We start from the raw sequence: 11688 nt of genomic DNA, 5'->3' as shown, positions 1-11688 counted from the left end.
CCAGTTGGTCTATATTTATTGGGCTTCTTTGCTTTTCACGGCCCACTAATGTAGCCTTCTTTTCAGCGTGTTTTCTTACGATTCAATTTAAAGGGTCATGTTCCAGAGAGAACAATCAGAGATTAAGCAAGGGTTCTGCAGCAGCAGAACTTAAGTATTAGTTGGGGTTTTGCAGCAGAACTTCACCAAAAAAATGTCAATATCTATGGATTATATTTTTAAATTATTTTTGAACACACACAACGATGAAAAAAAACATGAAAAAAACATGTATTTTAGATTTAGATCCTAAAAATCTATTTAAAATTTAGGGTTCTGCAGCAGAACCTTAGTCGTTCTATGGTTCGTTCTATGGTTCTATTTTAAGGAGTGGTAAAAAACATGTATTTTAGATTTAGATCCTAAAAATCTATTTAAAATTTAGGGTTCTGCAGCAGAACCTTAGTCGTTCTATGGTTCGTTCTATGGTTCTATTTTAAGGAGTGGTTCTCTCTTGAGCGCGACCCTCAATTTAAATACTTTATTATTTCCGACGTAACTTTAATTTAATGAAGTTTCAAAAAAATAATTATTTTTTTGAATAAACACAAATTCACCTTCTGCTTCTGCCTTCTACAAACCAATACTACTACAAAGTATAAACCCTGGTTAGAAACCCTAGAACCTCAAGTCTGTTTGTACATCCATGGCCAAGAAGACCAAATCATCCCCTTCTTCTTCTTCTAAGCCTCAACCAGAAAAACCCACCTCCAAAAAACTCAAAAAAATTAAAAAGACTAAGAAAAAAGTCATAGAAGAAGAGCACAACAATACTAAAGAAAATCAAGAATCATTGGAAGCTGAGGCCACCAAAAAACCCAAAAAGATCAAGAAAATCAAGAAGAAAGTCATAAAGGAACAAGACTACAATACTGAAGAAAATCAAGAGTTACAAGAAATGATACAAGAATCATTGGGAGATGAGGCACTCAGAAAACCCAAAAAAATCAAGAAAAACAAGAAGAAAGTCATAGAAGAACAAGACTACAATACTGAAGAAAATCAAGAGTTACAAGAATTATTGGGAGATGAGGCACACAAAAAACCCAAGAAAATCAAGAAGAAAGTCATAGAAGAACAAGACTACAATACTGTAGAAAATCAAGAATTACAAGAAATGTTACAAGAATCATTGGGAGATGAGGCACTCAAAAAACCCAAGAAAGTCAAGAAATTCAAGAATAAAGCCATAGAAGAACAAGATTACAATACTAAAGAAAATCAAGAATTACAAGGAAATCTAAAAGACTCATTTGAAGATGAGGCCACGAAGAGGGAGACACTGAAAGAGCTGCTCCAGCCACTCAGCAAAGACCAAATTATTGAATTTCTCAAGTTTGCAGTTTTAGAAGACAAGCAGTTGCTTTCCAGGATCACCCAGTTGTCGGATTCTGACCCAGTTCACCGCAAGCTATTCGTGCACGGTCTAGCTTGGGACACCACCTCGGAACAGGTTTTATCGGTTTTTGATCAGTTTGGGGAAATTGAGGAATGTGGTGTGCCTGTTGATAAGGCCGGGCGTGCTAAGGGGTTTGCATTTGTGCTTTATAAGACTCGTGGGGCGGCGGAGAATGCACTTATGGAGCGGCAGAAGAGAATTGGGAATCGGGTGATTTATTGTCAGTTGGCATCGGATGGACCTGTTGGGGGGAATTCGGGTGGGGATGAGGGTGGTAGGAAGGTGTTTGTGGCCAATGTGGCACCTTATGTGGACCCGGAAAGGATTAGGATGTTTTTTGAGGAGTTTGGGGAATTGGAGGAAGGGCCGACAGGGATGGATCCAGTGACTGGGAAGTTTAGAGGGTATTGTTTTTTCGTTTATAGGAGTAGTGAAGGGTGTAGTAAGGCGTTGGAGGAGCCTGTTAAGATGTTTGAGAATTGTCGGTTAGAGGTTCGTCTTGCTACGGATAATTTTAGGAATAGTAAGAATCAGACGGGTGGATTGAATAATGTAGCTGCTGGTTTTGGTTGTTCTCCGAGTAATGTTGGTGGTGGTAATTTGGATTATAATGTGGGTGTTAACCCAGGATTTTATGGGAGTCCAGCTGGGATGGGTCATAATTCGGGATATGGTTCGGCTAATCAGATGATGATTCCTTCTATGAATCAGAATGGGATAGCCACGCCTATTGGGGCAAATCTTCAAACTTTTGGGTTCGGTGCAAATTATGGGATTAACAGTGTTAGCCCAAGCGCGATTGCTAGTTATGGCTCTTTACCTGGGTTGGGAGGTTATCAAGCTCAGCTAGGAAATTCTTCTGCAGGTTCAACAGCGGGTACAAGGCCTGAATCTTCTGGGCATTGGTCACACTTTAACCTCTAGGTGAGTTCTTTATAGTAGTATTTACAAGCAATTCAGCTATTTTGTTCATAACCTTGCTAAAACATTTTACCATTCTTTCTTGTATGTACAATGTGTATCTCACGTTGTTGTATTGAATCAGTGTTATGTTTTGTTTTAGTTAGTTAAAATTTAAAGTTTTGTCCATGATACTCAATTGTTTTGTTAAAAAGTTGAACCCCTCCACAATGCATAGGTTGAACAAGAAAATGGTAGAAAACAGTGTTTCAGTAGCTGATTTCTATTCTGTTTTCTGTGTGATTGGAATTTTGGAACTTGAGGAAATCGATGACTAGGATTGCTTCCGCGTGTTGAGTGTGCTTGTCTGTGAGAAAGGGCCCATGATCGAGAATGTACTAACATTGCAGGGTTTCAAAAGATATACACCGTGGTAAAGTGCATTTTGCACGTAACTACAGTGCAGCACCTTGAAATCGAGATGGAGGGTGGCTTAATTGTCAATTATCATCCTAAGCCGAAAACTAGTATAGGTGGTATTAAAGTAGAATTGTAATAAACAACAAAACAAATAGTTTTTTTGGTAAATGCTTTCAGCACTCGGCTTTGCTGATCTAAACTTCAACGTAAACGGCATTAATTTGATTCGAAGTAAGAAAATCATTTATTTTTTAAATAGATATCACGATGGAGTCCAGAGCCTAAAAGAGGCTGAGTATTCAAATTTTTGAGTGAATGTTAGGCCAATTTGGTATATTAAACAAATAGCTGGTGCTTAGATGAGTCGGAGTCTCACAGTTCATATACGGAGTGTACTGTTTTAACATCTATTTTTTCTGTTGCAACCCTATCATGTCTTTGTACACTCGTTTTCAGACCATTCTCGTGTGGGAACAGAGTGAACCACCAGGGGCCATCTCAACTTGTATAAGAACAAATTACAAACAGGGTATTTGGTTTCGTTTTTTCTTCTGACTTTGCAGAAACTAGAGATTATACATTATCTCCAATTAAGTGCAATTACCTGAAAATCCCATAACCTAGTAATGTTAATAAACAGAATTTTTTTTTGTCTGAAGTAAGGCAAGAAAAGAGGAAACGATGGTTACTAGTGGGTAGGAAGGATGAGCTCTTTTTAGTTTCTTTCATGATGTTGAAATTTAGAAGGATTTAACATAACCATATACTGCTGCAAAGGATTTCTACCAAGGAGTATAATAAATGCGTATTTAAAAATACTTTGGTTTTGATAGACAACTGAATATCTAATTAGCCCATGCTTCTACCATGATTCTTTAGGTTTCTGAGATTGTATCTTGCTCATTGATTTCATCTGTTGGTCTCTTGGTCTGATAGCCAGACTTATGACTTCCAATTTATCAAGCCCTTTACCCTTGTCCTAATCATAGAAAATGTAAGTTAAGTAGGCCAAGTCCTTTTTCCATCAGATTTGAGTTCCCTTTACTCAGAGCCATTAAGCGCACTACCATTAAATTACAACCATCACACTCGTTCTAATTTTTATTTGGTCCTTTATTTATTTTGTTGGTCTCCGAGATTAGAGTTTAATAACGAAGTTGAAGGTGATGAATATGAGGTTAATAAATATTAAGAGAATTAGAAGTTCAAAGCATGATGAAGGAGATGAGTGTCAAAAGAAATAGTACATATATTTTTCGTTATAGGATTTGTGATTGATATATGACTCATGTGTTGGACTGCCAAAGGAATGAGCATATATTTTTAAATTCAAATGAACAGGCCTTACTTTAAACTTATGAATCGAGGAATGAAGGAATGAGTTTTATGTATATATTATATTAGATTATCTTGTAAAAATTTAATAAATTCGTTTGCATCTATTATTTCAGTACTTGAAGTAAATAATCTGCTTTGAAGTCTAACCATTCTTTTTACTCTTTCCGCAGGTACATGTAAATCACAGTCTCTGGAGAGAGTTGTCCAGTTGTGCTAAAATGGAAATTTAGTTTTGTTTCAAGTGTACTACTAAATAGAGGTAAAGGTTATGAAGTATTTGACGAATCAATATATCTCAAACTTTGCCAATGCTTTTGCATCGTATGTTGTTCTGTCTAGTGTTGGGTTTTGAATTCTTTCTAGCTATTTTTCTGGTTATGAGATGAATTGGACTTGCTCAATTAGGAGATGCCGGAAACAAACCTGCTTTTTTTTACCATTGCTACTTTCAATTTACAAGTGTTTCTGTGAGTACATTTAAAGCTTATACACATGTTGAGTGAATACACGGGTTTGTCACGTTATTTGGGAACAGAGTTTGGGTGCGTAGTATTACTCAAAGTTTATACCTTCAGCATGCTGTTATACCAAGCCTACAAAGATAGAAAGTATGCACATTCACTAAATTTGAAATAATTATCTCCCAAATATGATTTATATTACTGCACCATTATGGTGAACACGTAGTTAGATTGCTACCCACAAGTCACCGGAAATCTATGAATGTCTCTGTAATTGAGTGACCAATGACCATTATCGTTTACTGAACGAGCATGCCGTTCTGGGGCAACATTAACATTAAATTTAAAAGAATCAGAGTGTTATAATCCGTCCTGGTGCAGCATTCTCAACTCGTCTATTAAAAGAATCACACTGTAATAATCGCTTTCAGCTAGAAGAACTACACAAAGGTAAATAGTCATGGGTAACTAAGGTTCCTGTGGAATTGTCTGAAGGAGCAAGATCAAAAAGCTGAAAAGCAGGTAAAAAAATATGAAAATGGTTGATAGATTTAAAAATAAATTTTATGAACAGTAAGTTTTATATCAAAAACAAAAACAAAAAAAAATGTCTGCTCACCATTTGTGTTATGCAATTCCTAGTATACTCATATACAAAATTTAAAATACAGCAACATAAAATTACAAAATATAATTCAGATCACCTTTTAAGTAATCTAAAATTTGGATAAATTGTATAACTATTATTAGCCAAATAAATTTAATTGAGGTATAACAGTTTCACAATATTTTATATAGAAGACATGAGTGTTATTCGATGGAATATGTTCTTACATATATTTAAATTTTATAAATAAGACAAGTTAAACATGACTATGACCGGGCATTTGACGTTTACAGTGCTTTTGTTTACATGTATACAAATAAAAAATTGTTTTTATTATTGGCAGCAGCGTATTTTAACTAAATTATATTATTTTTAACATTATTTTGTAATGTTTTATATATTTTCAAAAATAATATTTTGATATTTTTTACCTTTTGTTCTTTACTAATATGATTTCTAATAATTCATGAAAAGTAGTTTTCATGTATAATCATTATTAATTATAAAAATTTTGTTTTTATTTTTCAAATTTAGCAATTTTTAATATGAAGTTAAATAATTTCTACATAACTAAAATATATAAATTTTAAAAATCATTTATAGAATATAAATAATAAAATTTTAAAAATAGGATATGATATAAAGAAATTATAATGCCAAAATTCTTTTGGGTTTTTTCTAAAAGTATACTCAAATTTTATAATTTGTTATGGAAATAGTTTTAGAAAAAATTATAGAAATATTATCTTTTAATATTTTTAACAAATTTGTTGTACAACCAAATCAAGCAATCAAAACTAAAATGCAATACAACGGATTATGTTTTTCGTTTTTCCAAAAAAAAAAGTTGTTTTATGTTGCAAATGATATAAAATATTGTAAATTGCAAAAAAAAAAAAGATTTCCTATAAATTTCCTACTTCAATTTCTTCACATCTGTATTCTTGGCTATTTATTTTTTTTCCTTAATTTTCCTTATCAAAATAATAATTAAACATTTATCATAGTTTCAATCATTTTGGTGCGGAGAATAGAATGTGCCTTTGTTTCTTGCATACTGTGAAAATACACACACTAGCCTCTCCACCCTTTTCTTAATTTTGTATGTTTCTCTGATTCTACACGGATTTAGCTCACATGGTTCATGGGTTTTGCTCCTTTTTCCAAACATGTTGTTTTTATTAACCCACTCTCTCACTTAATTTAATTACTCTCATGAGTTTTCTCTTTAAAGGTACGATTTTTATCTCATTTTTTCCAAATTTACTAGCTTTGTTTCTGTAATTGGATCATTTATCTGTGTTCTTGGATTGGTTTCTTGGTGCAATTTATGGTCAAGATTTTGAATTTTTTGTTTTGGTATTGATATTGATATTGAATAGGGTTTTGATGTTTATGTGGTTGAGATGATTTTTTATGTTTTTATTGTGTTGCAGTTTGAGGAAATTGAGCTTTTTTGTCGAAAGGTTTGATTTTGCTATCTGGGCTAGTAATAGTTTGGTGTGGTTGTGTTTATTTTGGTGGTAGATGGGAACTCAGACAATGGGATCTCAGGGTGGTTACAGTGGTGGTGCTGGGAGGGGAACCCGAGAACCCAAATTGGATTCTTTGGTTCGACAGAACTCGTTGTATAACCTTACTTTGGATGAGGTTCAGAACCATATGGGGAATTTGGGGAAACCCTTGAGTAGCATGAATCTTGATGAGTTTCTCAAGAATGTTTCGAGTGTTGAATCTAATCAAGGACTTGGGAGGGGGGAATATGGGGTGCAGAACCGGCAGCTTGCTTCGGTGTCCTCGTTGAGTAGAAAGCCGAGCTTGAGTTTATCGAGGGATTTGAGCAAGAAAACAGTTGATGAGGTATGGAAGGATATACAGCAAGGGCAGAAGAGGCCTGGTATTGGGATGAATTCTCGTGAAAGAAACTCTACTCTCGGTGAGATGACACTGGAGGAATTCTTGGTTAAGGCGGGTGTGATTAGTGAAGGAGAAAAAGCTTTGGGGTCTGTTGTTGGTGTTAATCCCGTCTCATTGCCCCAACAAAGTGTTTCTCTGCCAGCTGCTTGGATGAACTATCAGATCCCCCCGACTCATCAGCCAACTCAGCAACAGATAATGCCAATTCTGTTCATGCCTAGCAATTCAGTTCAGCCACAGCTTTCTTTGAGTTCAGATCCAATTTTAGATTCTTATGGTGAAACACAAATGACTTCACCTTCCCCTTTATTGGGGACACTTTTAGATGCCCAGAGTCAAGGGAGGAAAAGGATTGCTTCTGAAGATGTTGTTGAGAAAACTGTTGAAAGGAGGCAGAAGAGAATGATCAAGAATAGAGAATCTGCTGCTAGGTCACGAGCAAGAAAGCAGGTTAGTTTTGAGCATCTGAGCGGTTCCATTCAATTAACTTGTCCCCCAGATGTAAGTAATTTATTACTTTAATTGACAGGCTTACACTAATGAGCTTGAGAACAAGGTTCAAAGGCTAGAAGAGGAAAATGAAATGCTCAAGACACAAAAGGTATCTTTTAATTTGCTTTATGTTCTCATATTGTGTGTGTAATAAAATACCCATCCCTCCGGCTGTGTTGCTTTGTCATAGATATATACGTAATATTTCGTTCTGGAAAATCGTGCGTAATATATTTTGTCATGGAAAATTATGTCGTACATGCATAACATGTTTTGTGCTGAGTATCATGCATGCGTAACATGTTTTGTGGTGGATATGTCTTAGATGCTGCAACATTAAAAACATTGCAGATAGAACCACCTAAAGAGATTATCATGACGTGAGCTTCCAAGGTAGTCAAGCTATTTAAGAGATGCAATTGGCCTCTAAATAAGGAATAATATAAGTAAGAAAACTAAAAGAGAATGTTTTCCCTTGGATATATTATACTGTTTATGTAGATCTATCATCCTTTGACTACATAAATTGTGGCAATTAGTCAATACATACATAGCTAAAATTTGTCAAAAACTAATAAAGCCATTGAATGGAGGAACTTAATGAATTTCTGACTGGTTGATATCTATTATTGTTATTGTTTTCTTCTTTTGTGGCAGAGTAAGTCGAGGTATATATGTTTAGTATACCAAATAAAATTATAAAAGTATAGAACAATAATTGATAAAATCTATTTTTTCTGGAAAAAAGACTTCCTTGCCAAAAAGCGCAACTATCCATGGTAGTATGCAGTCATCCCTTGACATTAAAATTCCTTACAATTATTCTACATATAGAAAGTTAATATGCCCTTTGTCCAATATTCAAGAAGGCCACGAGTGAGAGGAATTTAAGGTCTTTTCATACTCGCTCTTAAGATATCTTTTGCGAGCCACTCATTTCACTAGCTTACGGTTTTATGTTGGGAATAGCAAACCAAAATGAGCCTGCACCCCTCTCCGTGCAGCACATCCTGGTAATTGAGTCAGCCTTACACCTTGGGACAACAATTTATGTTTCCTTACTGCCAACAAATATGAATCCTCCCCTGCCCTGGGCAGGGAAGCGGCTCCTGCTCCCAACCGGCGCTGTGTGCTTGGCTGCCCGTGGCAGCCTTCACAGGCACTAGCCTAGATTGTCGCAACCTTTGGTACATGGATACAGGTGTTTCATTTTACATGAATGCTCACCCAGGTAAGCTACAAACATTTTTCTTCCAAGTGTTAATTTTGATGCTTTACTAGAGAAGTGGAGATCATTATATGACATGGCGGGAAGATACGAGAGCTGCTTTGTTTTGCCGATTCAACGCATGCTGATTATGAACCACTTGAATGAGCTTATGCAAGGAAGGAATTTCAGAACAGAGTACTCCCATAAATTTTAGGAAGTGGTAGGTGACACTGGACAGTAGATTTTTTTGTTACACGATGATATCCAGATTTGCCATTCCGGTTGGGCTGTTGGGGATGATTTAAAATGGAAAATATGTTGGGAAATTTGTTTGCTAGTTACCAAGGAATGAGCATGTTTGTACAGAATCTGTTCAACGTCAATCTTTAGATACGTACCCATACCACATACAGGAACCAAATTAACCTTGCTCTAGTTATACTGGCTATAGTTTTATCTACAAGCTAGTAAATACTGGCATGTTCTGAACTGTCACGAATGTGAAAAAAGACATTTGAGTGTTCTTCTAAACCAAACAACCCTTCTAAGAAGGTCAATATGTGGAAAAGAATGGAGAGAGTGTGAAGAGATGATTTCTTTGTGAGATGAATTACAAGGAATATCAGTAGTTAATTTGGAGCACCAAGAAAATATTTCAGTTATGTAAGCAACCCTGAGGGAACAATTCACTAGTACATCACCAGTCTTTCAAGCCTTTTTTAAAGCATTTGAGCATAGTTGCTTAAGTTTAGGTACAAAAACATATATTGCTCCTAAAAAAACTCGTAGAATGCTTAGTATAGGAAATAAAGGTCAAACTTTTGTCCTCCTAAAGGTAAATAATATGTTAGCTAAGCTTCTCCACTCAATTAAAGACGTTTAAAGGTTTGATAAAGGCAACACTATAATCTTGCACAAATTTAAACAATTAACATGTCACATGTGCCCCTGCTGCAAATAAATGTAAATTAGCTGGTGGTGAAGAAAGTAGCCATATGCTGCACGGAAGATACTTGGATTTTCGATATCATGTCTTCCATGTACGTCCAATATCATTTGACATTTATTAGCAACTGCAACTGTACCATTTTTTACCTTGCTTGTATTGAGATCTTGTAGAAGAGACATGGAACATGGATTTTGTTTAATTTTAGAAACCTTTGTTCCCTTGAAGACTTCTTAGTTTGAATGTGTGACAAAGATTTTGTGAAAAACTGAACAAGACGAGCCACTTCTTTTATAGAGAGCGAAGAATTTTGTTGAGACATAAGAATCCCATCACTACCTTTTTTGTGATGAGCATTTTATCATATACTTGTTACCGTGGTTAAGTATCTAGCAGTTTTTTAAAGGGTGGCTTCTTTTCTTCTTCTTCTGTATGGGTTAGCTAAATATAAGGGTACTAGTCAGTAGTATCATGAAATGTAGAGAAAATCTTTAAAAACCAATCACAAGGGAATTAATTTTTGAAATATTGGTCCATCAGTTGCTCTGGCACACAAGCTCAGTAGTATTTCAGTATTCATACTTCATAGTACTCTCCTGTTGTAAAATGGACGTGGTGAAATTTTTTGGGGAAGGGATTTATATTATATTGAAGTTGAGGTGTCCTAATTTATTAGTGATGACATTGTCAGTGTTCGCTGAAAGCGAGCAATCCCAAGAACTTGTGTTGACTTATTATAATATTTCCTAGGTGAGGGTGTTATTATTTGTGACTTTCTGTTTGAGTTCATACTAGATACAGGTACATTATGTTTATGAAAGGTGAATGACCCCCTTGGTATCTAATGGTGGATGGTTGGGTTCATGATAATATTGAGGAGCTTAATGATATTAATATTAACATATAAACTCTCAGATTAAACTACAGGAGAACATCCGTTCTATAATAGAGATAAATTACTTTTCAAGGTTAACTCAAAATGTATGAAGGTAAAGATTCTTTTTACATCAAAGATAACAAATTTTTGACTCCATAGTCTTTTAAGTTACTTGCACAATTATCTAGTTTGCTAACAGCTTCAAATCACAGAGAGAATGCCATTCGAAAAGGTTGATATACATCGCATAATTAGCTCCCCCTCTGGGTAATTTATTAGGCTTCTCCTTTAGTTCCTCCTAGAAGTGATTTCTGTATTTTCAGGCCTATATCCATTAGTTTTATAAGATGCAAGTAATTTTAAGAGTGAGCATCATGGGTACTCAGATTCAAATCTTGTTACATGAGGTTTATTTTTATAGTGCTTTGAATGATGTTCTATGGTTATAGTGGTAAATATTTATGATGAATAGTTCAAAATACAGTATATGGAGTTGTTTGAGCAGGAGATATAATTACATTGATTTTCTGACTACTTGCATTTTGTGGCCCTTTGAAAAACAGAAATTGTTTTTCGAGTCTTTCTGTTTAGTTACTCTTTTGCATCTTTCTGTTGAGATAATAGAAGATTTGCACCATGCATTGTATCCATAGAGTCTGCAAGATTTTCTGCCAGCTTTGTTAATGGTATAATGATCTGTTTTTCTTTGTTTTCTGTTTTTGTTTTTGTTCTCATAGGAGGCAGAAAAACTGTTGCCATATGTACCGTTTCCAGAGCCAAAGTATCAACTTCGCAGGACCAGCTCAGCATCTTTTTGAAGAAGTATCGCTTGAAGGATGGTGTGTAGCTGCTGTTTGTTAATGTTATTGTAGTTCTCAGTAGGAAAGTTCTAGAGTGTCCGTGAATTATAAACATGTACCCCTCTGCCTTGTACGGGTTGCCCTGGGAACTCAATTCCAGAGGCATGTTTATCGTTACTATGGAGTTGCCTTGTTTTGTTGTATGTACATTTTGTAGTGTACCATAGTCCATAGGACTCAGTTTATAAAACAGACCATGAAGCTGCTATTTTCCTTTTCTCA

The 11688-nt window shown here is 35.2% G+C and overlaps 2 protein-coding genes across 3 annotated transcripts; both read left to right on the top strand.

Annotated features, from left to right (window-relative positions):
- Nucleotides 1-574: 574 nt before the first annotated feature.
- LOC108211271 (UBP1-associated protein 2A) lies at nucleotides 575-4602 on the top strand. 2 transcript variants are annotated; one of them, XM_017382827.2, is made up of 2 exons: nucleotides 575-2362; nucleotides 4267-4602. In XM_017382827.2, the coding sequence occupies exon 1, from the start codon at nucleotides 686-688 to the stop codon at nucleotides 2360-2362; it is 1677 nt and encodes a 558-aa protein (XP_017238316.1). In that variant the 5' UTR covers nucleotides 575-685; the 3' UTR covers nucleotides 4267-4602. The 2 variants fall into 2 exon arrangements, with proteins under 2 accessions (XP_017238316.1, XP_063946860.1); XM_064090790.1 differs by lacking the exon at nucleotides 4267-4602 and adding an exon at nucleotides 3215-3356.
- Nucleotides 4603-6184: 1582 nt separating this feature from the next.
- LOC108210549 (ABSCISIC ACID-INSENSITIVE 5-like protein 2) lies at nucleotides 6185-11688 on the top strand. Its single transcript, XM_017381879.2, has 4 exons — nucleotides 6185-6398; nucleotides 6601-7531; nucleotides 7611-7682; nucleotides 11344-11688. The coding sequence occupies exons 2-4, from the start codon at nucleotides 6692-6694 to the stop codon at nucleotides 11422-11424; spliced, it is 993 nt and encodes a 330-aa protein (XP_017237368.1). The 5' UTR covers nucleotides 6185-6398; nucleotides 6601-6691; the 3' UTR covers nucleotides 11425-11688.

The sequence above is a fragment of the Daucus carota genome, chromosome 3 (assembly GCF_001625215.2).
Source record: "Daucus carota subsp. sativus chromosome 3, DH1 v3.0, whole genome shotgun sequence".
NCBI classification, from domain to species: domain Eukaryota; kingdom Viridiplantae; phylum Streptophyta; class Magnoliopsida; order Apiales; family Apiaceae; genus Daucus; species Daucus carota.
This window is presented reverse-complemented; position numbering and strand designations above follow the sequence as displayed.